At 35.1% G+C, this 25,008-nt stretch overlaps 4 protein-coding genes across 6 annotated transcripts; 2 read left to right on the top strand and 2 right to left on the bottom strand.

The window, feature by feature from the left end:
- Positions 1–1,553: 1,553 nt before the first annotated feature.
- Positions 1,554–3,263, top strand: mrpl24 (mitochondrial ribosomal protein L24). Of its 2 annotated transcripts, none has more exons than XM_019070212.2 (6): positions 1,554–1,714; positions 1,945–2,131; positions 2,417–2,512; positions 2,601–2,704; positions 2,796–2,926; positions 3,032–3,263. In XM_019070212.2, exons 2-6 carry the CDS (start codon positions 1,949–1,951, stop codon positions 3,166–3,168), a joined length of 651 nt encoding a protein of 216 aa, XP_018925757.1. In that variant the 5' UTR covers positions 1,554–1,714; positions 1,945–1,948; the 3' UTR covers positions 3,169–3,263. The 2 variants fall into 2 exon arrangements, with proteins under 2 accessions (XP_018925757.1, XP_018925758.1); XM_019070213.2 differs by having other exon boundaries at positions 1,566–1,714; positions 1,948–2,131.
- Positions 3,264–4,511: 1,248 nt separating this feature from the next.
- Positions 4,512–9,879, top strand: prcc (proline rich mitotic checkpoint control factor). The gene is made up of 6 exons (XM_042755791.1): positions 4,512–5,178; positions 5,254–5,301; positions 7,017–7,508; positions 7,596–7,688; positions 8,682–8,828; positions 8,919–9,879. The coding sequence occupies exons 1-6, from the start codon at positions 4,948–4,950 to the stop codon at positions 9,069–9,071; spliced, it is 1,164 nt and encodes a 387-aa protein (XP_042611725.1). The 5' UTR covers positions 4,512–4,947; the 3' UTR covers positions 9,072–9,879.
- A 1,606-nt stretch (positions 9,880–11,485) lies between these two features.
- On the bottom strand, positions 11,486–15,841 carry mrpl9 (mitochondrial ribosomal protein L9). 2 transcript variants are annotated; one of them, XM_042755804.1, is made up of 8 exons: positions 15,746–15,841; positions 15,514–15,633; positions 14,758–14,917; positions 14,555–14,679; positions 13,975–14,028; positions 13,732–13,833; positions 11,780–11,863; positions 11,486–11,683 (listed from the first exon to the last, which is right to left on the bottom strand). In XM_042755804.1, exons 2-8 carry the CDS (start codon positions 15,619–15,621, stop codon positions 11,570–11,572), a joined length of 747 nt encoding a protein of 248 aa, XP_042611738.1. In that variant the 5' UTR covers positions 15,622–15,633; positions 15,746–15,841; the 3' UTR covers positions 11,486–11,569. The 2 variants fall into 2 exon arrangements, with proteins under 2 accessions (XP_042611738.1, XP_018925756.2); XM_019070211.2 differs by having other exon boundaries at positions 15,514–15,809.
- A 2,132-nt stretch (positions 15,842–17,973) lies between these two features.
- On the bottom strand, positions 17,974–24,350 carry LOC109052788 (LIX1-like protein). The gene is made up of 6 exons (XM_042755798.1): positions 23,711–24,350; positions 21,704–21,867; positions 21,358–21,498; positions 20,365–20,460; positions 20,206–20,283; positions 17,974–19,250 (listed from the first exon to the last, which is right to left on the bottom strand). Exons 1-6 carry the CDS (start codon positions 24,042–24,044, stop codon positions 18,996–18,998), a joined length of 1,068 nt encoding a protein of 355 aa, XP_042611732.1. The 5' UTR covers positions 24,045–24,350; the 3' UTR covers positions 17,974–18,995.
- Positions 24,351–25,008: the final 658 nt, after the last annotated feature.

Below are 25,008 nucleotides of genomic sequence, written 5' to 3'. Positions count from 1 at the left end.
TGATTTAATCTAACGACTAGCGTATATGAGACATGCACAGGTCTGGCTGATTACACCCATGTGTATCTCTTTGTGGGCGTATGGAAAGGCTAACCAACCAGAAACTAGACGAAGCCATTGGTTATTTATGACCAAAAACTCATTTTTGCGCAAGTTAACCATATCCTCAAACGCAAATGCTCATTGATCACTAAAAATAAACCTCACAGCAGCCTAGTTTAGATGAGCTTGACATAGCAGCTAATGGCTAACATGAGTTCGAACAGGCCGAAGAGACGTCGACTAAACGAAACCGACATAAATGAACAGTTACTTAACATAATTCATAACTTAGCGACATTATTTGCAAAAATATCTTTAGTTTTTGTATATGTATGCACAAGCTAGCTATCGTTAATATCATTACCAATGACTGTTGCTATAGAACTAGCTAGCCACACTTGTACGCCTCGAAAACCTTCGATTATTACGTTAAAATACCTGGACTTTCTCATAAACTATACCTGTTGTCATTGCACAAAGTTTACCTAGTGCAATATCTCATTCAAATACAAAATAATCGTATCGTTTATTTTATAAACGAAAAAGAAACTACCTGAGACAAATATAGAGCAAAAATCCCCTTTCGTCTTTTTTTGTGATTGGACGACTGTGTTATGTCTGCCTGACTACAAAGCAAAGCTCTACGCTAATTGGCTGGTCTGAGTCATCCTGCTTGGATACAGAATGAAAAGGCGATTTGATTGGTTAATGGTTTTATGCGAGTAAAAAAAAAAGAGAGAATCCTTTTAATATTCTGTTAGGCAGCTATCTTTTTTTTTGTGTACATTTTCATAAAACATAAACAGCTGTTATTGGGCTAACATAATGAGTATTTTCTTAAAATGTTGAAAATGCATACTATGGATTTGTATGGTGGAATTAATACAGTAATTGGTAATAATAAATACTACTGTTGTAATAGGAATCGTTCACTGCCCAAGTCTTTACCTGGCATTTACTTTTATGTACTGAAAGCAGGAACACTTTGTAAAAGCAAGAACTAAATTTATGAACACAGCTTGTTAATCATTAATACAGCTCACGATTTAATGTCAAGCTCAACTCAATCCTAGGAACATGAAAAGAGCAACTTTTTACACTCCTTTGATTTATTAAACTCCAGTAGTCACCTTAAATAAACGTAATGTCACATGAATTTGTGTGTGTTGTTTGCCAAATAAAATTATTTATAATTTATTTACTTTTCATTTCCGATTTTGGTTTGCAGTAAATTAAGAGCCATGTATTTATGCTTTCATATTCTCCCAAAAGCAATTCTTAAAAAGTCTTACTAACTTATATTCCCCCTAATAACTTCTCATGGATAGGGAAACTTTATATCTATGAAAGTGCCGACAAAACCTTTTTTATCTGTATTTCAGGAAGACTTACTGAATTATTATAAATCCGTAAAACATATTAAAATAACTCTGTTCAATTTAAGATTTTTTTTTTTTATTAATTTAAAAAATATATATTTGTTGAAAGTGTGCGCTGCCAATCGAGACTTTTATTTTGACATCTACGTCGCTTTGCTCGAAAGGAAAAGGAAGTAGCGCATGTTCTACACAAATTTGACCCTTGTGGATGTAACGTTAGAATTTATCATTACCACAAATTAACGCCCTTATTTTAGTGAAATGTACCTCTAAAAGCCACACAAATAATTAAGGTAAGTTAGGTAGAATGCCACTGTATTATGAGGGAACAGTACAAAAACCTTACGCATACGTTAATCATTTTAACGCTGGTTGCAAAGTCGTTGTAGCATTGCAAACTGTCAGTGAAGAATATATCCCCTCTTTTTTTAATGCACAAAATATATTAATTCAAGTGTATATTTCAGATATAATTTATGGATTGTCTGCATCTTTTTAAGTGTCTTGTTTTGATCGTCCACAGCAGCATGAGACTGACAGCGTTGCTCTCTATGGCAGCAAAAGCTGCATTTCCACACGATTATCGTTATGGCACGAACAGACCGTGGACCATCGCAGCCCAGCGGCTCAATCCACCCGGCAAGAAAAGAAGAAAAGTGTTTGTTGAACCTATTGCAAACGAGGACTGGCATGTCGTGAGAGGAGACACAGTAAGTGATCCTTTCTGTCTTTTAGTACACCTTGAAAGCATTTAATATTTAGTGGACGTTTTGTTCCATTTTTTTACCCACTCGTTTTTCACACTTAATGGGTAAAAATATATAACTGCCTTTTACATTTTAGAATGAGGTCCCTATTATTATATCTGGGGGTCCTTGGCATCTAAAAGATGTAGTGGATGTTTTAACACCATTTAACTCTTAAATTCTGTATGTTTTGTAGTATTTTACATTGTATATTTATAGAACATACCACTGAAATCTGATTCAAACTAGGTGGAGATTTTGTCTGGAAAGGACAAAGGAAAGCAGGGCAAAGTTGCTCAGGTGATCCGACATCGAAACTGGGTCATACTCGAGGGCCTGAACACGGTAGGAGTAAAAGATTTAAATAAGATTCTTCCAGTAATAATTTCATTGCAAAGCAGCACTTTTAATTGTTTCAAACACTCTTTTCCAGCATTACAGGTATATTGGCAGATCTGGAGATTACCGGGGTACTTACATCGCCAGTGAAGCCCCTCTGCTGCTGAAGGATGTTACATTAGTTGACCCTACTGACAGGTGAGCGTCAATCATGAAATAGAGTAATAAATATAAAACAATGCAGTGCATCTGGCTCTTAATGTATGTGTTCGTGTCTAATGTTTCTTAGGAAGCCCACAGATATCGAGTGGAGATACACTGAAGAGGGCGAGCGAGTGCGTGTTTCGGTCAGGACAGGACGGATAATTCCCAAACCAGTCTTCCAGAGAAAAGATGGGATCATTCCTCAGCAGTGGAAAGGTGGTGTTTCTGAACGCTTGAAAACGATGCATTTCTTCCTTGAGTTTTAGACATTTAAATATGGCTCAGTTATCAGAAATCTGAGAGTGTCTGTGTACCTTCCAGATGGACCCAAAGACACATCACCAGAAGACACGCTCCAGAAAACATACACACCATCTTTGAAAACCCTAGAGGAAGATGTAATGGAGAAAATGAACATTCAGGAAGATAGAAGGCCTCGGAAAAGCTACTGGTACTGAGTTACCACAGAGACTGTGTGTTTAAATTAGCAAACAATATCATGGAGAAATATTGTGTGTTCCGCAGACTTTGTCAATAAACCCAACGAAACGTTTTGGTCCGTTTCCTTGCTTTTACGCCACCGACGCATGCTACCAGCTGATACACATGGCTTATTTTTCTGTACAAATATGCATTACCATTCATACCATCGATTAATACGTTTAGATAGATACATAAAAAAGACATTTGTAATATTACAAATGATTTCCATTTCATATAAATGCTATTTTGAACTCAAAGAATCCTGAAAAATGTCAGAAAGTTTCATCAAAAATATTGAGCAGAACTGTTTTTAGCATTGATATTAAAAAGAAGTGTTTCAAATCAGCATAATAGAGTGATTTCTGAAGGATTGTGTGACACTGAAGACTGGAGTAATGACTTCTGCTTTATTCAAATGATATTTTACAATATTACTGTTTTACTGTATTTCTGAAATGAATTTAGCCTTGGTGAGCATAAGAGAATTCTTTCAAAAACGTTATTACCAACAGCACTCAGTATTCTAACACTAACCTCTACTAAATATGTAATAGAAACTGTTTCTATACAGACCTAAAGCAATTTTAGGTGATTTTTTTTTTTTTTTTTTTTTTGCAGATGTATTTACAACTGATGTCTGAAGTAGTATTAAACAAATGTGAACAGTTTAAACTAGGGCTGCACGATTAATCGCATGCATTTGTCATGCGTGTCTCATCAGTAAAGCTGGTTCCGTGATTAGCGGTAAATATCCGTCACCTGTTTTCAAATGCACCGGGAGTTCATACACAGAGCCATAGTTCACTGACAAGCTACGCAATATCGTGTTCATAATCGAATGCGATTAATCTCAATTATGAACAGAATATTGCGTAGCTTGTCAGTGAACTACGGCTCTGTGTATTATTAACTGCCGCTCCCGTTTGAAAACAGGTGACAGACATTTACCGCTAATCACGGAACCGGCTTTACTGATGAGACACGCATGACAAATGCATGCGATTAATCGTGCAGCCCTAGTTTAAACAGTAGTATTAAACATGTAAACTTGAAAACCAGCTTCTTTGTCTCAGCAACAACAAAATATGTTTATCTGTTAATCCACCTAAAAATTTATAAAATATCATATTTATAGGGGTTCGATCTAGAGTTTCTCGAGTAGACCTGTGGGTCATTTATGTTTTTTTTTTTTTTTTTTTTTTTGCAAGACTCATTTTTTCAGTTGTTCATCATCAGTTTATTGAGTCATTGGTTTGCTGTCACGGCTGGCCATGTTGTTTATTGATGCGATGCCACTCCGGTCCAGTTGGTGGCAGTGTTGCGGAATCCGCCGAGACGGCGCAGCGGATGTTGAGGATATACACCACGATGGTGGAAGAAAAAAATGTTTATGGGTCTAATGGTTAGAGAGGGACGATTTATAATTATTTACAGTTATCGCTTGTTTGTTTAGACTAATATATTTATGTTGTTCGCGTTTTGCAGGGAACATATTCATTTAAAAACTGCATTTCGTATGCAAGCACAGCTCCTACAGCAAGCGTTGATTATCTGGAGGCGAATTTTTTCATCGATGTTAAGATCTGACATTTATTAGATATTCACACACAATATTGGTTCATATAAATCTAGGAGTACGGGAGGATATCAGTGAAGCTGCTTTGATGAAAAGTGATGCGAAAGTAGCTGGTCAGCGATTCTTGTGTCTGCTTCTCTCTCTTCTGAACCGAACTGAACGGGTCTGATCGGCGGAGATGTCTCTGGTAGCGTACGACAGCAGCGACGACAGTGATCGCGATGAAGCGCCGGCGTTGGCTCCTCGCCCCGCGGGTAGGATCGGCGGACTCTTCGCGTCTCTCCCCGCGCCGAGGACCGCGGATCAGACACCAGCTCCTCAACACAAGAGGATGACTCTGGATCTGCCCAAACCCAAGAAACGCACAGAGCCCGTTAAAATCACCGTTCCTGAAATAAAACCAGCAGACGTGAGTGTTACAGATCCATTAATGCCCCGTCATTTTCCTGAAACTGATTCTGACTGATGGTGTTTTCTCTTCTAGTCTGACTCTGATGATGACGAGCCCGTCCGAAAGAAACCAGCTCCTCAGGTATGGGTTAAAAAATATAAATAAAGTCTATTTTTATTTTATTTAATTTTTTCCTTTAACACAACAGCTGTAATTTATTTTAAATTATTATTTTCTCCCTTTTCTGACCCTTAAAATTAACAAGCTATTTAAAAATATATATATATATATAAAAACCCTTAAATATCTATAATTAGATATACAGTGGGGCTCGAAAGTTTGGGCACCCCTTGCAGAATCTGTGAAAATGTGAATAATTTTCAAAAAATATGAGAGATCGTACTAAATGCATGTTATTTTTTATTTAGTACTGTCCTGAGTAAGATATTGTACATAAAAGATGTTTAAATTTAGTACACAAAGAAAAAAAAAATGCTGAAATTATTAAAATAACCCTATTCATTGGTTCTTAATACAGTGTGTGGTTACCTGGATGATCCACGACTGTTTTTTTGTTTTGTGATGGTTGTTCATGAGTCTCTTGTTTGTTCTGAACAGTTAAACTGAGAACTGTTCTTCAGAAAGATCTTTAAGTTCCTGCAGATTCTTCAGTTTTCCAGCATCTTTTGCATATTTGAACCCTTTCCAGCAGTGACTGTATGATTTTGAGATCCATCTTTTCACACTGAGGACAATTGAGGCACTCAAACACAACTATTAAAAAGGGTCCAAAGAATTATTCACATTTTCACAGATTCTGCAAGGGGTGCCCAAACTTTCGAGCCCCACTGTACTTATATTTATTGGATATACGTTTATAATGAACTATTTGATCCTTTTAAATATTTAAATATGTAAAAGTATTATTAAATATCTATAATTAGATATAAATATATTCATTTGCTATAAATTATTTATAATTAACTATTAAGTACGTTTACTACAGTTCCTTTATTGAGGGCGACAGTCAGGTTTTGGAAATAAAAATCTTCTTATTTTTTCCATCGGTGAATTGAATTGAAATGCTAACTTATAAACCAATTAAGACTAGAGAAACAAAAAATTAAAAACAAGAAACAAAAAAACAGACCTACTCTGCAGAAATCTCCACCAATGTATTGATGTCAAACGATTAATCGCGATTAATTGCATCCATAATAAAGGTTTTTGTTCACATAATATATGTGTGTGTACTGTGTATATTTATTATGTATATATAAATACACACACATACAGTATATATTTTGAAAGTATTTACATGTATATATTTATATTCATTTAATTTATATTATATATAAATATATTTATTCTAATGTGCCCATTTCTTTCTTATTTATATATATATATATACACATGCATGTGTGTGTTTTTTTTACATAAACATAATAAATATAAACAGTACACTCATATATGTTATGTAAACAAAAACTTTTATTTTGGATGCGATTAATCGTTTGACAGCACTAAGAGAATCATAACCAGCAAATCTTTCTGCTCTCAAACTTCTTAAATATTTGTATGCATATTTTGTTGTAAACATGTTTCTATACACATAATCAGCACATTTAAATCAATTGTTTAATATGAATCATTTTTAATTAAATGATGTCATTAACAATGCTTCATAGGGTTGTAGTTCTTTCCCTCATGAATAATGATTAAGGCATATGTTAATGAGCTGTTGGTTGTGGCATCATTACCACAGCATCCTCGCGCTGGCCCATTTTTCATCATAATGTTAAATAACGTGAATTTACATAATAGTAAATAAGAATATTGTCTCTATAATCTTCCAGGGAGGTGGTGGTCTGTCCTCTCTGCTGCCCCAGCCTAAGAATCTGGTGGTGAAGGAGACCGCGCGGCCCTTGCTGCCGTACACCCTAACCAAACGCCCCGGGTCAGATAAGCCGAAGGCGACCCCAGCAAAGTCCCAGGCTCTTTCTGGAACCAGCCCATCTCCGTCCGCCATCAAAGCGGCTGCGAAGTCAGCGGCGCTGCAGCTAGCCAAACAAATGGCCGCGGATGAAGAGGGAAGTGACGATGAACTCGCTCCAGAGAACTACTTTTCCCTTCCGGAAAGTTCAGCACAGCCTGTGATGTCTCAAAACCTGCATTCTCAGCAGTACGTTCCCTCTCTGCACCCTCCTCCCGGTGTGGAGGACACCCCACTGGACTTTGTTCCTAACGCAGACAGTCACAGTAGGTCAGCCGGAGCCATGCAAGACTATGAGAGCGGAGAATATCAACATCAGTATCCTGCAAATCCAGTGCCAGAGACTTCTCCACAGGTAAAACCTGTCATTATGAATAAGCTTCATACACCAATATACTGCTTGTCATGTGAGCAGCTGATGTTTTATGCATATGTTTGGCAGGATTACTATGGTGAAGGATATTACCCAGACCCGAACCCTGCGGCTGATGAGGAAGATGATTCAGGATCCTCTTCATTGTTCAATGATGAAGCAGTGAGTTGTTTGTAGTATCTCTATTACTCAGAGATGTGTTCGTTCTGTATTTATATGGATTATTTACAGATTTTTCAAGCTGAAGTATGACCCACATGAATCGCTTGTATAAAAAATGTGTTTATTCCACTTGGAGACATAAATATAGGTATTGTAATTTTACTATCATTCTTTAAATAAAATAATCATCAATAGTGTTGGTATTTTTAATTTCTCATTTCTAAACATTTTATAGTATTGACGTTGTAGTAACATATTGTAATTTAAATAACATTGAAATAAAATATATAGATAATTTTTTATGGTACAGTACAATATTATTATTGCAATAGTAATGTATTCCTTTAATTAAATTTTTGTAATTTAAATAGTAATAAAAGTATCATTTAGAACAATAGCAACATTTTAATGTATTATTATTTTATTGTACAGTATAGTATTATTATTATTGCAATATAGTAATATATTTATTATAGTATATATTTCTTTGTAATATATTAATTAGTTTATTTTTTGTAATTTTAGTAATTAAAAAATTTAAATATGATTTTAAATTCTCTGTTTTTATTGTACATTATTGCAATAATATTTATAAATATTATATGTCTTAGTAATAGTGACTTGTTTTTTGTCTTTTCAATAATAAAACAAGTTTTTTATGAAATGTTGATTTTTTTGTCTTGCAGTACAGTAGTATTATTGCAACAGTAACAAATCTCTCTATTGACTGAATTCTAGTAATTTAAATAATAAAATATTTAATTAAGAATAATAATTAATATTATTGTAATGTCATATTGAATGGGAAAATTTTCTCCTTAGCTGATCAGATTTTTTTACTCTATAATCCTAAACTTAGTTGTGTATTTATCTCACATCTTTGAATGATGCTTCATTTCATACATCTTATTGCAATTTTATATATAATTTTATATATAATAGTCCTCCTGGGTGATCAAGATTCAGTTAAACTTTTTTTTTTTTGTATTCCAGTTTCGGCGGCTACAGGGCAAACAGAATCGTGGAAGAGAAGAAATCAAGTTCTTGGAGATCAAAGGAGACGATCAGCTGAGTGGCAATAAGCAATGGATGACAAAGAACATGACAGCAGAGACAGAGCCCCGCAAGTCCTTCAGCAAGGTGAGCACCTCAGGTGTCCGTTTTCTGATGCCGGTTTGTTTGAAGGAGATAAATGTTAGAAAAAGTCTGACTTTTCCATCTCATTTCCAGAAAAGAGGAGATCAGCCAACAGGACAACAGAGACGCAAGCACCAGATCACATATCTGATTCATCAGGCCAAGGAACGCGAGCTGGAACTCAAGAACAACTGGGCTGACAACAAGTTAACTCGACGACAAACACAAGCCAAGTATGGATTCTAATGGACTGGATGTCAAGATGTTGTGCACACCTCTACCTAATGTCAAGCAGATTTTGTCAGAGACTGCAGCCAATACAGAAATGTCATCTTTTTGCCAGCTTTTAGAGATGTAATACCAGTTTGCATTCTTTCAGAAAGGAGCTGAGGACTTTGGCTGCTATTATAATGTTTAAAATTGCTCCCAGATGTGTACCTAATATTATCTTTCCATTTGAACTACATTGGGATTTTGGGTCACCTGTAACATAATAGTAGCTGTTGTTTGTTCACATGATTTATTTGTTTATTAAATGATTGGGATGTCTTGACTTGGGAAGGTCTTGTCTTCCACACTGCCATCGTGAGCAGTGGCATATATATATATATATATATAAGATTGAAAATGTGAAAGAAACTGGAAACGCTTTACAATAAGGTTCTTTATGTTAACATTATGCGATGTGTTGATTTTTTTTTATAGCATTTATTCATTTCGGTCAGTGTTAATATAGAAATACTGTTTATTGTTAGTTGAAAATGCATTAATTAATGTTAATGTATACAAAATTAATATTAAATGTTAATGTATACAATCTTATTGTAAAGTATTGCAAAAAAAAAAACCTTTTGAGTGAATCTTTCCATCTTTTAGCTGCTTGTTTTCATATTATGAATGTTGATTCTTAATCGTAGAACCATGAATAAAGTATAACAATTTCACTGCAATTGTAGAAAATATACTCCAATTTTCATTTTGTGTGTAAAAACACTTTTATGTGTGAAATAGTTCCTATATATCACTGCCAGAAATAAAAATACATAAACTTGCACACAATTTTCTTTACAGTATAATTTGACATTTACTATGTTTTTACAGGACTTTAATGCTAAATGTGTAAAAATGTCTCAAAATGTAGGAATGAGTTCAAGACAAAACATTAAACTAAACAATGATTTAATATTAATTGAATTCAGGTGTTTTACTCAACTTAAAAAAAATAAAATAAATTAAATGTTGAAAATATCAATTACTTGAATATGAACTTCATACTGATTTTTAGCCCATTTAAATGAATTGGACTATAGTAAATAAACCCAGTGGTTCCTGGAGGATGGAACATTGTGAAGGTCTAACTAAATTATTTAAATAATTCGTAAGTATGTTAGAACGCTCTCTTGTCAGGGCAGAAAGTTTGCTCGGGTGACATATTGGGTCCCCTGATGCCAAAAAACTGTTATTACTGCACTTGGACAGCATGCTCTTATCATCAGGGCAGGGCAGACTAACCATTTCCAAACAGATGCTTCCCACAATATTTTATATCACATAACACACAGTGAACATGGCAGTGATTTTTTTGGTACTTCAGATCTCATTTTCAATAGAGAATGGAACAAGACACTTAGCTGAAAACTATGCTGGAACTTTATGATGCTGTCAAGTTGATACGGACATTCTGAAGTGAGACGGCGACTCTGGGCTGTTCTGGAAGGAAAAGATACTTCTAAGTACATGCTATGTGATGGACAGTGTTGGGGGTAATGCATTACAAGTAACGCGAGTTACGTAATCAGATTACTTTTTTCAAGTAACTAGTAAAGTAACGCATTACTTTTTAATTTACAAGAAAATATCTGAGTTACTTTTTCAAAAAAGTAACGCCAGTTACTTTGTATTCCCATTTTTTGACTCCTATATTGGGAGAAATCGGAAGTATGGAGGCGTTGTGTGCGCTGTGTGAACATGATGTTACTGTAGTTCTAGACTAAATGTGAATGTGCATTAATTCATCCCACTCACAAAAAACAAAAAACAAAACAGATTTTAGTATTCATCAAAATTAATCAAAACAGTGAAATGCAAACTCAGAAAATGACGCAAACCTGCAATAACTAAATATATTAAATAACACAAATGTATCTATTCCCATTTTATTAACAGTGTCTTTGCTGCTGACCTTTAATGATCCAGTTCAACCATACTAATAATCAAAAATGACTTTAGATAAACTAACCATTGTGCTTCATTGTTTTTTTTTATTGCTTAAGAGTGTTGAACCTTCTTCTCCTGTGTTCTACTGTACAGACGTGAATTTACTTTTTCCTTCAGCCTGAGGTTTGTTCATTACACTTTTTGGTGTGAAAGGGCTTTTATATTTGCTATAAATTGAACTTCTCATATTAAAAAACAATCAAGCCCTGCTCATATTTAAAAAGTAACAGGAAAGTAACGCAAAAGTAATGTAATGCATTACTTTCCATAATAAGTAACTAAGTAACGTATTTAGTTACTTTTTTAGGGAGTAACGCAATATTGTAAGGCATTACTTTTAAAAGTAACTTTCCCCAACACTTGTGATGGATCGTAACAATCACTAATGAATGCATCATGTGCAGTAGTGTAAAAATGTTAAAAACAGACCACACAAAAAGAAATTAACAAAAATCATTTTATTTGAACAAATTCCTTGTGTATATTCTCCAAGTTGTTTCCTGCAAGGCATTTTAGTGAAGAAAACACTACTCTGAATCTGACTGCTCTTGCTTGTCCTGTTTCTTCATCAGCAGCCGTTGACTGGGCTCCACAAACGGCACCACAGACACGGACACCCTGACCGTGTCCACTCCGTTCACCTGAGAGAGGAGAAAACAACATTCAGATAGCAAGCGATGAATCAATTATATGAGAGCTAAATGATCATAAAACTATTAAATAGTAAATGTACATACTGTGACATTACACCAGTACTCTCCAGGCCCTGTGATTGGTTCTTCTGGAAGAGTCAAGGCATGTGTCGGCACAAACACACCGAGCTGTGGACAGAAACACAGCAAACTGTAAAAACAAAATAACATAATATAATAAAACAACATAATAAAACACTGCATCGGATTATGCGAACAATGTGGGTCTGCATTATTTTTATACAATATATACACACACACACACACATATACATATACATATATATATATATATACACACACATATGCAGTGCCATGAAAATGTTTTTGCCCCCTTCGTTTTTTTTTTTTTTTTTTGCATATTTGTCACATTTAAAAGATTCAGAACATCAAACTATTTTTCTTATTACACAAAGATAATGCAAGTAAATACAAAATGCAGGTTTTAAATTATGATTTCATTTAAGTGAAAAAAGCTGTCCAAACCTACGTGAAAATGAATTGCCCCCTCCTGTTAAATCATGAAAGAACTGTGATAACTCACATTATTTTAGAAACCGGAGTTAATTTTTACTAGCTACACACAGGCCTGATTACTGCCAGACCTGTTGAATATAAAAATCACTTAAATAGAAGCTGTCTGATAAAGTGAAGCATGCATAAAGAGCAACACATCATGCCACGATCTTAAGAAATTCAAGAACAGATGAGAAACAAAATAGTTAACGTTATCAGTCTGGAAAGGGTTATAAAGCCATTCCTAAGGCTTTGGGACTCCAGCGAACCACGATCAGAGCCATTATCCACAAATGGAGAAAACTTGGAACAGTGGTGAACCTTCCCAGGAGCGGCCGACCTGCCAAAATTACTCCAAGAGCACAACAACAACGCATCCAGGAGGTCATGAAAGAACACAGAACAACATCTAAAGAACTGCAGGCCTCACTTGCCTCAATTAAAGTCAGTGTTCATGATTCAACAATAAGAAAGAGACTGGGCAAAAACGGCATCCATGGGAGAGTTCCAAGGCAAAAGCAACTGCTGACCAAAAAGAACACAAAGGCTCATCTTACATTTGCCCAAAACATATCTTGATTATACCCAAGACTTTTGGGCAAATATTCTGTGGACTGATGCGACAAAAGTTGAACGTTTTGGAATGTGTGTGTCCCATTACATCTAGCATAAAACCAACACAGCATTTCATAAAAAGAACATCATACCAACAGTCAAACATGGTGGTGGCAGTGTGATGGTCTGGGGCTGCTGGATGACTTGCCATAATTAATGTAACCATGAATTCTGCACTCTATCAGAAAATCCTGAAGAAGAACGTCCAGCCGTCAGTTTGTGAACTCAAGCTCAAGCGCACTTGGGTTCTGCAGCGGGACAAAGATCCCAAACACACCAGCAAGTCCACCTCAAGAATGGCTCAAGAAAAACAAAATGAAGGTTTTGGAGTGGCCTTGTCAAAGTCTGGGCTTAAATCCAAATGAGATGCTGTGGCATGACCTTAAACAGTCCATTCATGCTCGAAAACCCTCCAATGTGGCTGAATTAAAACAATTCTGTAAAGAAGAGTGGGCCAAAATTCACCCACAACGATGTAAAAAACTCATTGCCAGTGATCACAAATGCTTGATTGTTGTTGCTGCAAAGGGCGGCACAACCAGTTATTAGATTACTTTTTCATGTAGTGCCAAGCAGGTTTGGACAGCTTTTTTCTCTTTTTAAATGAAGACATTATTTTAAAACTGCATTTTGTATTTATTCGGGTTATCTTTGTCTAATTAAAATTTGTTTGATGATCTTAATCATTCAAGTGTGACATGTAAAAAAAGAGCAAGGGGGCAAAAGAATTCTCACACCACTCTCTCTCTATATATTTATATGTGTGTTGTGATATTGTGGTGTTTCTGGTTATTAAATTTCATGCTTTTACGATTCTGAGTTGACAGAATTACTACTTCCAATATACTTCCCCTTTTCTATCTTACCCGTCTAAGAAACTGTCTACAAACGATCTCTTTAGTGAGCGAGTACTGAATTGAAGTGTGCATGGGAACTTCAAGATGAGTTTTCTTCAAGAATTCAACAGTCTGTAACATGAACACAAAGACTCAATGAAGCAACTGGAAACCAATATAAAAATATGAAACATGTAATTTTGTAGTCAAACACATAACAGCTTAGATATATATATCAATGTTTTAAAGTCTAAAACACACAAGTTAACTCACTAGCTGTCCTGTGCGTGTCTGGACTCTGTCCTCGGGTCGTCCCTCCCGAAGCAGCTACAGGAAAAAAGCCAACTCTCAACACTTTAAATGATGTTCACCCAAAAGTTAAAATTTGCTTAAAATGTACTCATCCTCAGGCCATCCAAGATGCAGATGAGTTTGTTTGTTTTTATTGGAAAAAATGTAGAGAAATGTTGCATTACATCACTTGCTCACTGATGGATCCTCTACAGTGAATGGGTGCCGTCAGAATGAGAGTCCAGAAGATGTTTTTAATTTTAAACTGTTACTCACAGCACAGTTTTTCACTTCACAAGACATTAACTATGTTTAATGTAACTAGGATTATTGCTGTGTTTTTATCAGCTGTCTGGACTCTCATTCTGACGGCACCCATTCACTGCAGAGGATCCACTGGTGAGCAAGTGATTTACGGTAATACTAAATTTCTCCAAACCTGTTCCGATGCAGAAACAAACTCATTAACATCTTGGATGGCTGGAGAAAATTCAGCAAATTTTTATTTTTTAGTAAACTATTTCTTTAATGACAAATTAACTGATTTGAAGATGAAACTAACCCTTATTTCCTCTGCAAACATGTCTTTGTTTTCTTGTGATGGATAGACAGCCAGACCTTGGAGTAGCAGTTTGTTGCGGCCCAATGATTTTTTCACAAAAACTGTGTCGCCTCGTCCACCAAGCTCTGTAAAATAAATATTTACATCAAAAACCACCAGTTCTGAAATCATACTTATATTTTTTGAGAGGCAAAAGCACTCACTGGGCACCGTCTGGGTGAGGATGAGCTCCATTTTGTCCTGGGGTTTGTGTTTTGTGTCGTCAACCAAGCGGTACACCCGGTGTCTTCGGGGATGTAGTTTGGGTGGCTTTCCCTCTTTTGATAAAGGAACGTTCCAGCAGCGTTCAACAATAACTGTATTCTGGAATAAGATCAAATTAATAATTGCTTAGAAAAACATCAAAAGGTGTAGATGCATATCTATATATATATATATATATATATACACATCTAGACCTTTTGATGTGTTTTGAAGAGCCTTTTTCATGATCTCTTTAAATGATTGATGACTTAAAACACACACACACACACTGCATATATTTATGTGTGTGTGTGTGTGTGTATATATATATATATGTGTGTGTGTGTGTATATATGTATGTGTATATATGTATGTATGTATATATATATATATATATATATATATATATATATATATATACACACATACATACATACATAAATACACACACACACATATATATATATATTATATATATATATATATATATATAAATACATGCAGTATGTGTGTGTGTGTGTGTGTGTGTGTGTGTGTGTGTGTGTGTGTTTTAAGTCATCAATCATTTAAAGAGATCATAAAAAATGGTCTTATTTGCACCTGGGCAAGACGACGTCACAATAATAATAGTCAGAAATCATGTATTCTGAAATGCAAAACAGCACAATGATCAGCGTTGCGTTTTCAGCTTAAATTGTTGTTTTCCTGCCGCTTACCTTGCATGCTGTTTGTGACAGATTCTGTACTCGACTCAAGGAAGATTTTAGATTTGTTAGATTCCAGCAGCTTTGAAGGACAAACCTTGAAGATGCGACCGCCCACATGATTACTACAGACTTAACGATAGAAGATTAATGAATTAATTTATTTGGAAATATTAATCATAGCCACCAAACCGTAACAAAGCATTAATACTCTATCAAAATTCGCATATATTTGTGCACTTATGTCTCACAGACTGTCATTCCACAACCACATGAAATGCAATGGGATGTTACAGGACCCCTAGAAGGGTGGTTGTTTATTTTGCCTGACAAAAATATCAGAGCGTCAATTTGTTTAACGAGTCGAATTTGTACTTGCTTTAATATACCAATATAATACAACGCGCTTATTTCCCAAATTGCTGTTTTGTATTATAAAGAAATATATATACAAATATTTATGACGGTCATCGTATAACTAGACACCTAAGTTACTCGATTTCAAAATAAAAGCCCTGGCTCAATAAAAGTCATGTATTTAACGTTACTGTGAAACATGTTCGACGTGGTTATGTTTTTCTAAAAAAAAAAAAAAAAAATTTTTTTAACCTTAATGGACCACAGCCTGTGAAATGGGTGAGTTTTAAATTGCTTTATTGATTTGTAAAGAATATAAACCAACAAAACACTGGCTACGCATCAAAATCTTATAAAACATGTAAAATGGTAAGACTACAAAACAAATAGAGAACGTATAAAATGTATTCACATGCACTGATTCAATTTCACTATCTTAAGTATTATTTGAAAAATAATTCTGGTAAACAAGAGTGTAAAAAAACGCAGGGAAAAGACCCAACAAATTGTATAAAATTATATGCAGTGTATATGCAATGCAGTTTACATTTCAATACACTTTAGTGGCATATGATGGAATCATATGACAAGGTACAAACAAATTACATTGAGAGAACACTCAGAAATTATTTTCAGAAACGTGGTAATTACACTGAAAAAGAAATATTAATATAATTGGAAATTGTACTGTTAGTAATGGGCGTCTTTCACAAAATCTTCATTGTCATTTCACAAAATACATGGTCTCAAATGAATAAATAATTTGTAGTGATCTTGCACATTATGAAAATTTAAAGAAAGGGGGCTTTAGGTTTCATTGATAGCTGCATTTTTACAATAAACTTTGTGGGTGAATAGTTTAACTATACTTTCTTTCTTCTTATGTCATGTAAATAACTGCAATACAGTCTGTTTATATTACCATTATTATAATACCAGCCTATAAACTTCCAGGGCTTTAAATAATAATTAATACAGTTCTGCAGTTAAACTATGATGTTTACTGTACTACCACAATGGAAAACAAATAATTACAATTAGCCCTTAAAAGTAATGACAATCATTGATGTTTCTCACCATGCACATCCTACATGAAGCATCATTGTGAAGTTATGATCAAGATTTAGCAGCTAGTCTTTTAAAATTCAGTTCAAGGAGAAAGCAGTGACGGTTCTCCTGATCTAAAATGATCTGACATCATACCGTAGCCCCTAATACTGAAACAAATGGCTGGGATACAACATTAACAATCAAGTTTACAACATCACTTCACCCAGTAACACATTATGATCAGTTATAATACAGTTATTTATGATGATGGAATAAGAATGTGATTACATTTTTAAAATATTTGATTGTATATTTATGATTTCAACTCATTTATAAGCATAGTACAGGCTATAAGGACCATTTTGAGTTGGGAGACCAATAAGTGTCTATAAGACGCAATATATGGTTTTATTTGCTGTTGCACTGAATCAAGCAACCTATTGCAAAGCATTGCTCATCTTGAAGTAATAGTTCTCTCAAAAATGCTAATTTGCTAAGTATTTAATCACTCTCCAATCATCCGAGATGAAGAGCTTGTTTCTTAATCAGAACAGATTTGGAGACATTTAGCATTGCATCACTTGCTCACCAGTGGATCCTCTGCAGTGAATGGGTGCCGTCAGAATGAGAGTCCAAACAGCTGATAAAAACATCACAATAATCCACAAGTAATCCACACAACTCTGGTCCATCAATTACTGTCTGGTAAAGTGAACAACTGTGTGTTTGCAAGGAACAAATCCATCATTAAGGTTTTTAAGTTTAAAATGTTGCTTCTGAACAAAGTACAGGTCCATAATCCATAATAACACTTCCTCCAGAACAAAAAAATCCATCTCCTGTTGTCCTCTCATATCAAAAACCACTGGCATATTTATTTAGAACTGTTTTAAAATGTTATTGCTTGTAAACTGTGCTTGATTTGTGCATATTTCTCTCTTGATTCAGATGGGATGTTTTTTTTTCACTGAAAAGACATCAATATGATGGACATTGTGGATTATTGTGATGCTTTTATTAGCTCTTTAGACTCTCATTCTGACGGCACCCATTCACTGCAGAGGATCCATTGGTGAGCAAGTGATGTAATGCTAACTTTCTCCAAATCTGTTCTGATATAGAAACAAACTCTACATCTTGAATAGCTTTAGGGTTAGTGCATTATCAGCAAATTTTCATTTTGGGGTGAACTATTCCTTTAACACAAATCCAATCTGCACTTTTATGTGTATATGCTAATAAATGTTCACCAAAGCTTTCAGAAAGGAGGTAGAAATAAAATGTTGCCTTGAGCATGATTGCTCTACAATCACGAAAGTAACAGAAGGCAATGTAATGAGGGCACCGATTCAGTTTTTCTATGCAAGAAGAAGGCTGGAGGAAATGGCCTTGCTATGTTTCCTGTGCCAGTGACAGTGTGTAAGAAAATCTGACCTTTGTATTATGAAAACATTGTGAGGTTGCTTCCTTAGCAAACATTTATGCTAAGGCATTTGGCTCTTGTAGAAAGGTTTAGCTAATTTAAAAGTACTGTATAAATGTGTGTTTACATAAACACTACAAAGCAAAGGCTTGTATATTCCCAAAATAAATGAGCAAGGCTATTATGTGAATGTAAATGCAGACTACTGAAAACAACTGTATCACTGTGATCAATCTGTAGCTATGAAGGTGACTTGACCTCACAACTGTATCTCCTAAGAGAAGCGAATAGGCAGTGATTTGGCGAATTAGCTAAAAAAAGCAGCGCCCACATAAAATAGGATTCATGAGTAGTACAATGCAAAGAAGGCCTCGAAATGGATTTTCCCCGACATACTAGGTCCATGTGCCAGTACAGTCAACCGATAACACTGGAGGATAATACTGGTATAGTAATAATAGCAATATAGCGCTTAATTCTGTTCCAAGTTTAAAATGCCTTACATGTTCAAATCAAAAGGACAGAAACTTGTCTGTGGAATCATTCAAAATGCTGATTCTTTGACTCCTCCTCACACACAAACACAAGTTAAAAAAGACTGTTTTGAGATTTGGAGTGCTATCTGGTACAATCATACGGCACGTCTGACACGTCTTCATACTCTTCAGCATGTGCAGGGCAGAGTTGAAGTGTTTGACCCACCTAGCTGCCCCACTGCCATTAGCAGAATGTCTTTCTTTTCTTTATAAAAGCGCAGCTCCCGTCCTGCCAGACGGGCCTCTTCCAGCTCGCGCTCGGTGGCGGCCATCTCTCGATTGATGGTACCGGATAAAACGTGTTCTCGACTGACCCAGTCGGCGGCCATTTGTGTGCGCATATCATCGTCTAGCGCTCGGTGGGAGTAATGAGCAAGCACTTCCTGTTTACAAAAAAGGCTGATTGTTATACACACCATAGACAGGTCAGTGAAACATATTAATGGGCCAAATAAATATTTACAAGAAACTAACAAGGAATAATAACAAATAAAAAAATAAAAAAAAATATATATATATATATATATATATATATGTGTGTGTGTGTGTGTGTGTGTGTGTGTGTGTGTGTGTGTGTGTGTGTGTGTGTGTTAAATGAGATTGTTTTTAGTTTTTTTGTGCCAAAATGCAATTATATTTTATTTTTCATAATTTTTGTCTGTTATTTTACTATTATTGAGATACTATTGTAGTTATTTTGTTAATATTTTTAATTCATTTTAGTATTACCTTTTCCATTTTAGTTAAAGTTTTAGCACTTGATTGTTTTTGTCATTTTTATTAATTTTTTTAATGTCTATATTGTTTTTTATTCATTTTTATTTTAGTTTCAGTTATTATAGTATATCAAGTTAAACTAAATATAAAAATAAACTTTTTAATTTTTGTATATTTTATTTATTTATTTTATATTTTATTAAACTTTTTTTTTTTTAAGTTACTATTTATTTATTTATTGCATTTTGCAGCATCTCTCTGATCCTAAATCTGTCAGGAGCATTATAAAGTTTGGTGGACTTTCCTACATTTTACTTTTCATTACTTTCCTATTATTAGGAATAACAGTTTCTATGCTACTTCTTTCTTTTTATTTCACTGTGACTAGTCAGCCAGGTTTCTGAACTCAGAATAGTTGTTGTTGACGTGAATGAGGTCGATCATGTCAGAATAGTTTTAATGAATGGTATTTTTGGAGTGAGCAGGAAGATTTGAGATCTGAAAGTTACAGCATGTTTTTACATAGTGGAGTAAACGGTTTTATTTCAAAAGATGTAGGTATATATCACTCCTCATGATATGACTCTTAAGTATTATTGAAAATAGTATATTTGTCTTTACCTGACGAGAGCACTGCCTTTCTCTCATGGCTTTCAGACTACCATTCCAATGGAGAAGCTGGAAAACTGTCATCAGTTCCTAAGAAAAAGGTTTAAAATTAAAATCCACATTTACAGTTACTCACAACTTTTCATAAAGTCCAATAATGATCTCACTTACCTGGAACTCTAGCATAGATTTCCCCTTATTAGACTCTAACATGAACCGAAAAGCACCGATGCCTGTACTAGGGTTATCCGCTTCTTCTCTGTTTCCCTACAGTAAATACAAATGAGTAAAGGTCAACAATGTCAACAATACACTATTGTTCAAAGGTTCTGGGTTTGATCTGAGAGAAATGAGTTCTTTCATTCAGCAAGGATTGCATTAAATTGCTCAAAAAGTGACAGTAAAGGCATTTATATTTTTACAAAGCTTAAAGGGATAGTTCACCAAAAAATTTAAATTCTGTAATTGATACTCACCCTCATGTTGTTCCAAACCCGTAAGACCTTCATAAGGCCATGTGACATCAGGGGTTCAACCCTAATTTTACAAAGCTACGAGAATACCTTTTGTGCGCAAAGAAAACAAAACTAATGACTTTATTCAACAATTCATCACCCTATAGCGCCATTTTGGAGATTATCACATATGTAAACAATGTATGCAACGTATGTACGCAGATATGTTGTTAACGTTCAGATCAAAGCATAATCAACGTAAACAGCGCATCTGCGTACATACGTTGTTTACATATGTGATACTCTCCAAAATGGCGCTATAGGGTGATGAATTGTTGAATAAAGTCATTAGTTTTGTTTTCTTTGCGCACAAAAGGTATTCTCGTACTGAGCCTTGATCATGTAAGGATCCTTGCTGTCTATGGAGAGTCAGAGAGCTCTCGGAATGCATTGAAAATATCTTAATTTGTGTTCTGAAGATGAACGAAGGTCTTACGGGTTTGGAACGACATGAGGATGAATAATTAATGACAGAATTTTCATTTTTGGGTGAACTATCCCTTTTAAAGCTCCAGTGCTCATTCATTGTAACTGCATGGTGTTCCCCAGAAGAAATAAAACAGTAAATGAAGCTTTAAATTTTGGGTGAACTATCTCTTTAGCCAGAACAAAAATCCACTCAAAAACTGAGATAACTGTGAGAACTCACATTAAAAGAGGCTAGAGCCTCACACACACTCTTCTCTATGAACTCATCTGTGATGCGTCGAGATGGATGCTCATTGAAAACAGAATTCATTAGGGCAATTTTGGCCGCGCTTCGTCTTGCTTCAGCTTTGGTCGGGCAGAACTGAGAAGATCAAAGATGCTATTTAACCACACTGTAATCGAATCCTGAAGATGCTCACAGAATTAATTTCCAAGAGATCCTCAAGAGAAAACATTAGGCATAAAATATACAGACACAGATGGCAACCAAAACACAATTATTTATTTCTGAAGATCTGAAGTTCCAAGACAAATGAATTGGAAAATGTAAAGAGAATATTGCTTGCCTGAAAACTCCCAAAGCAACTTCCCCCGGGGAGACTGACGTAGCAGACGTAAGGGGGGTTGTTGGATGGGACCATCTCATAGACGACAAGAGCCCCGTTCCTCAGGTCAGCACCTCGTGACTGCTTCATCTGCCAGAACTCCTGCAAGGCCTCCACGACATTCACTGTGGGAATAAGACCATCAGATCACAGTATACAACACCATTCTAGTTTATTTTAAGACTCATGAGTTCAAATGTGGCTTGAAACAGCAGCAGTCACATTTCACATATCATCAAACACCTGATATCATGCACTAATTCTTCAGTTTTGCTAATTCTACTCAAATTGAAGAAACTTGTGTTGTGTTTTTAATATTGCTTAAGAGAGTTCACCCAAAAGTTCACTCATTTACTCACTCTCAAGTTGTTCCAAACCTGACAGTGGCTACTGGCAGCTGTTCGGTTCAAAATATCTTCTTGTGTGTTCAGCAGAAGAAAGCAGCTCATACAGGTTTGGAACAATTTGATGAACGGTACTTTTACAAAACAAGTTCATAAATTCATCTTTCACTATGACTGTGACAGTAAACAATGAAAAGCATATGCTCATTGAATGGCTGATTTAAAGGAAGCTTGTTGTTGTGGAATTGCTTAGATACTAATTTCTAACAGGAAATAAAGGGTGGTGTATTTGGAAAGGAGTAATGTAAAAATCATCACAGCCGCACGTAACACTCAAGCATATATATATATATATATATATATATATATATATATATATATATATATATATATATATATATATATATATATATATATATATATAAAGCTTATACTAAGCTTCTTGGAGGTTACATTCAGACGGTCTGAGGTGTCTAGGAGCTAGATTAAAACACTTAGCCTGCCTCTAAAGAACACTGGCAACAGTCTATCCAACAATAATCCATTTAATGTAATTAGGTCAGCATGTCATGGGGCTCAATCGGAGTGCTCAGATTGAATGTTTAAACACACCTACGGTGCTGCAAAATGCTGTCTAGTTAGGGAGCTGCATGAGTGCATCTCACGAAGAACATGTCTGGGTAATACATTGAAAATCAGAAGAAAACAATATATTCCAAGAAAATTAAACTTTTATTTATTATTATTTCATAACAATTAACCACACTGCCTTTCCTGTATATTGTTCTCGATGACTCTCATCTTAATTTAAATTAATTTAAATAATATTATATAATTTATAATAAATGCAAAACTCTTAATGGTTCTAAATATAGGCTTTATACAATTTTTTTTTCTTTTCATTTTGGAATGAAATGAGATTCAAAGCTCAGTTACTGCTGAGACACCGCCTGAGTGTGAATTCGTGAGAAGTATTAATACTGATTTCTGAATGTGTTTACGTTGCTTGAAATATCTCGCACGTGGGTCAATAAAGTGGCACATTTCTTGTCCAGATCTAGTATATTAAATAATTCAAAAATACATTAAAAATGCAATTCATACAGAGGATGAGAATCTCTCCTATAATTATCAAGTTTTTAATTTCTGAATTAAAATTCTTATTTTGGAGGACTTAAAGTCAATGTACACACACACACACACACACACATTTATATATATGATTAATATTTGAAAAACATAGATAGATAGACAGATATCATATTTGTAATTTTTTAAGAAAGGGTAAACTTAATTCAGTTCAAAATAAGTAACCCCAAGAAAACTTAATGATATTCATTATTCAAAAACTAATTTGTGAAAATAAAGATGTGTGTGTTTAATGTGCATTTATTTTTGTTTATTTTACTTGTTATATGATGCTTAAACTACTTTTTAAATACTGCCATTTTGAAAACTCAAATGTATAAAATTGAATATAAGAACCAATTTGAATACACGTTGAATACATTTCTAATCACTTTTTACATTTACATTTTAATTGTTTTCAAAAAAAATATGTTGTTGTTTATCATTGACTCTTATGTTCTCATGTGCAAAACATGTCCATGTTCACCCCACATACCCCTGCCGTATCCTTGCGTGTGTTTGGCAAAGCTCCGGACCACCGCGTCCACTGCCTCTCTCAGAACCGCCGGGTTGCTAGGATTGGACAGACCCAGACCCGCCGACATGTCTACCGAACCGAACCCGCTGCCCATGATACCGGACCCGAGGCTGTGGAGCTGGAGCGGCGGCGGTGGTGGCGGCGGCCCCGGGGAGGCAGACACCGAGATGTGGGAACCCTGAGCCGAGGAAAGAGTGCCGGTTACACCGGGCCGCAGGGACCGGAGAGTCCCGGTCGCGCTCGCTCCGTATCCGATACCGGGCTGTAAGCGCTGATGGCGAAGAGACTCCATTGTCTCGAAAAGTGATGCAAAAGAAACCAACACAAAGGCAACGACTGCCAGAAACGAATGCAAAGCCGATTAAAGATGCATATGACAAACATAAAAGTGTTTCTCGAAGGTTTGTTAAGCTGATTGGGCAAAAATATTATTTACTGTTTGGGGCGTAAAACTGCCATAGGGAGGAAAAAGGAGCAGCATATGCTTGTGTTTGACCAATAGATGGATTCACGCTGTGTGACGTGGCTCGTCCGGCCAAACCTTCCCAAATGCACAAATCCCTGTAACCAAATCAGTCTAAACATCGCCGTTTTCAAATATTTGCTGTAGGCTACGTTTATGCATATTTGTGTAGCCTACATAAAGCCCACTTTACAAATCTCACACGAACAAAGATACGTGCCATTGAGAACAACCAGCTACTACTAAACATGACAAGATGGTAGGCTACTCCTTACTTCTTAGGGCAAGAGACCACAGATCAATAGATAAAAAAAATAACTAATTGATATCACCACTTCCCCAGTTGATTATTCACAGCACATAAAAATAATTTTTGTAGGCCTACTACACGTTTTGTAAAAAGTTTTATGAATATGCAAATGTTGCATTATCAAATTAAAAATGCAAAAAAAAAATTATCTTCCATAATAAAAAAATAATAATAAAGAGTTGCACTTTTCTCTAGAGTTTAGAATAGCATAAGCATTGGATGAAGAGAATTGTTTCATGCATTTTAATGCTCCATAAATAAAAAAAAAACTTCCAAACAACAGGCAAAATAAATATGTAATAAATAAAATAAAATAACAAATAAATAAATGTTCACCATTTTGAGAAAACTGCCTTTAAACATATGTAGCCTATTGTAACTGAAGTGTAAAGAAGCAAATGGATGCTAGATGTGTAATAAAATAAACACTTAATGTTTTTTTTCTACTAGTCTGAAGAAAGTTATGAAAGGCAAGATAGCTTA

The sequence above is a fragment of the Cyprinus carpio genome, unplaced genomic scaffold (assembly GCF_018340385.1).
Source record: "Cyprinus carpio isolate SPL01 unplaced genomic scaffold, ASM1834038v1 S000006749, whole genome shotgun sequence".
Lineage (NCBI taxonomy): Eukaryota > Metazoa > Chordata > Actinopteri > Cypriniformes > Cyprinidae > Cyprinus > Cyprinus carpio.
This window is presented reverse-complemented; position numbering and strand designations above follow the sequence as displayed.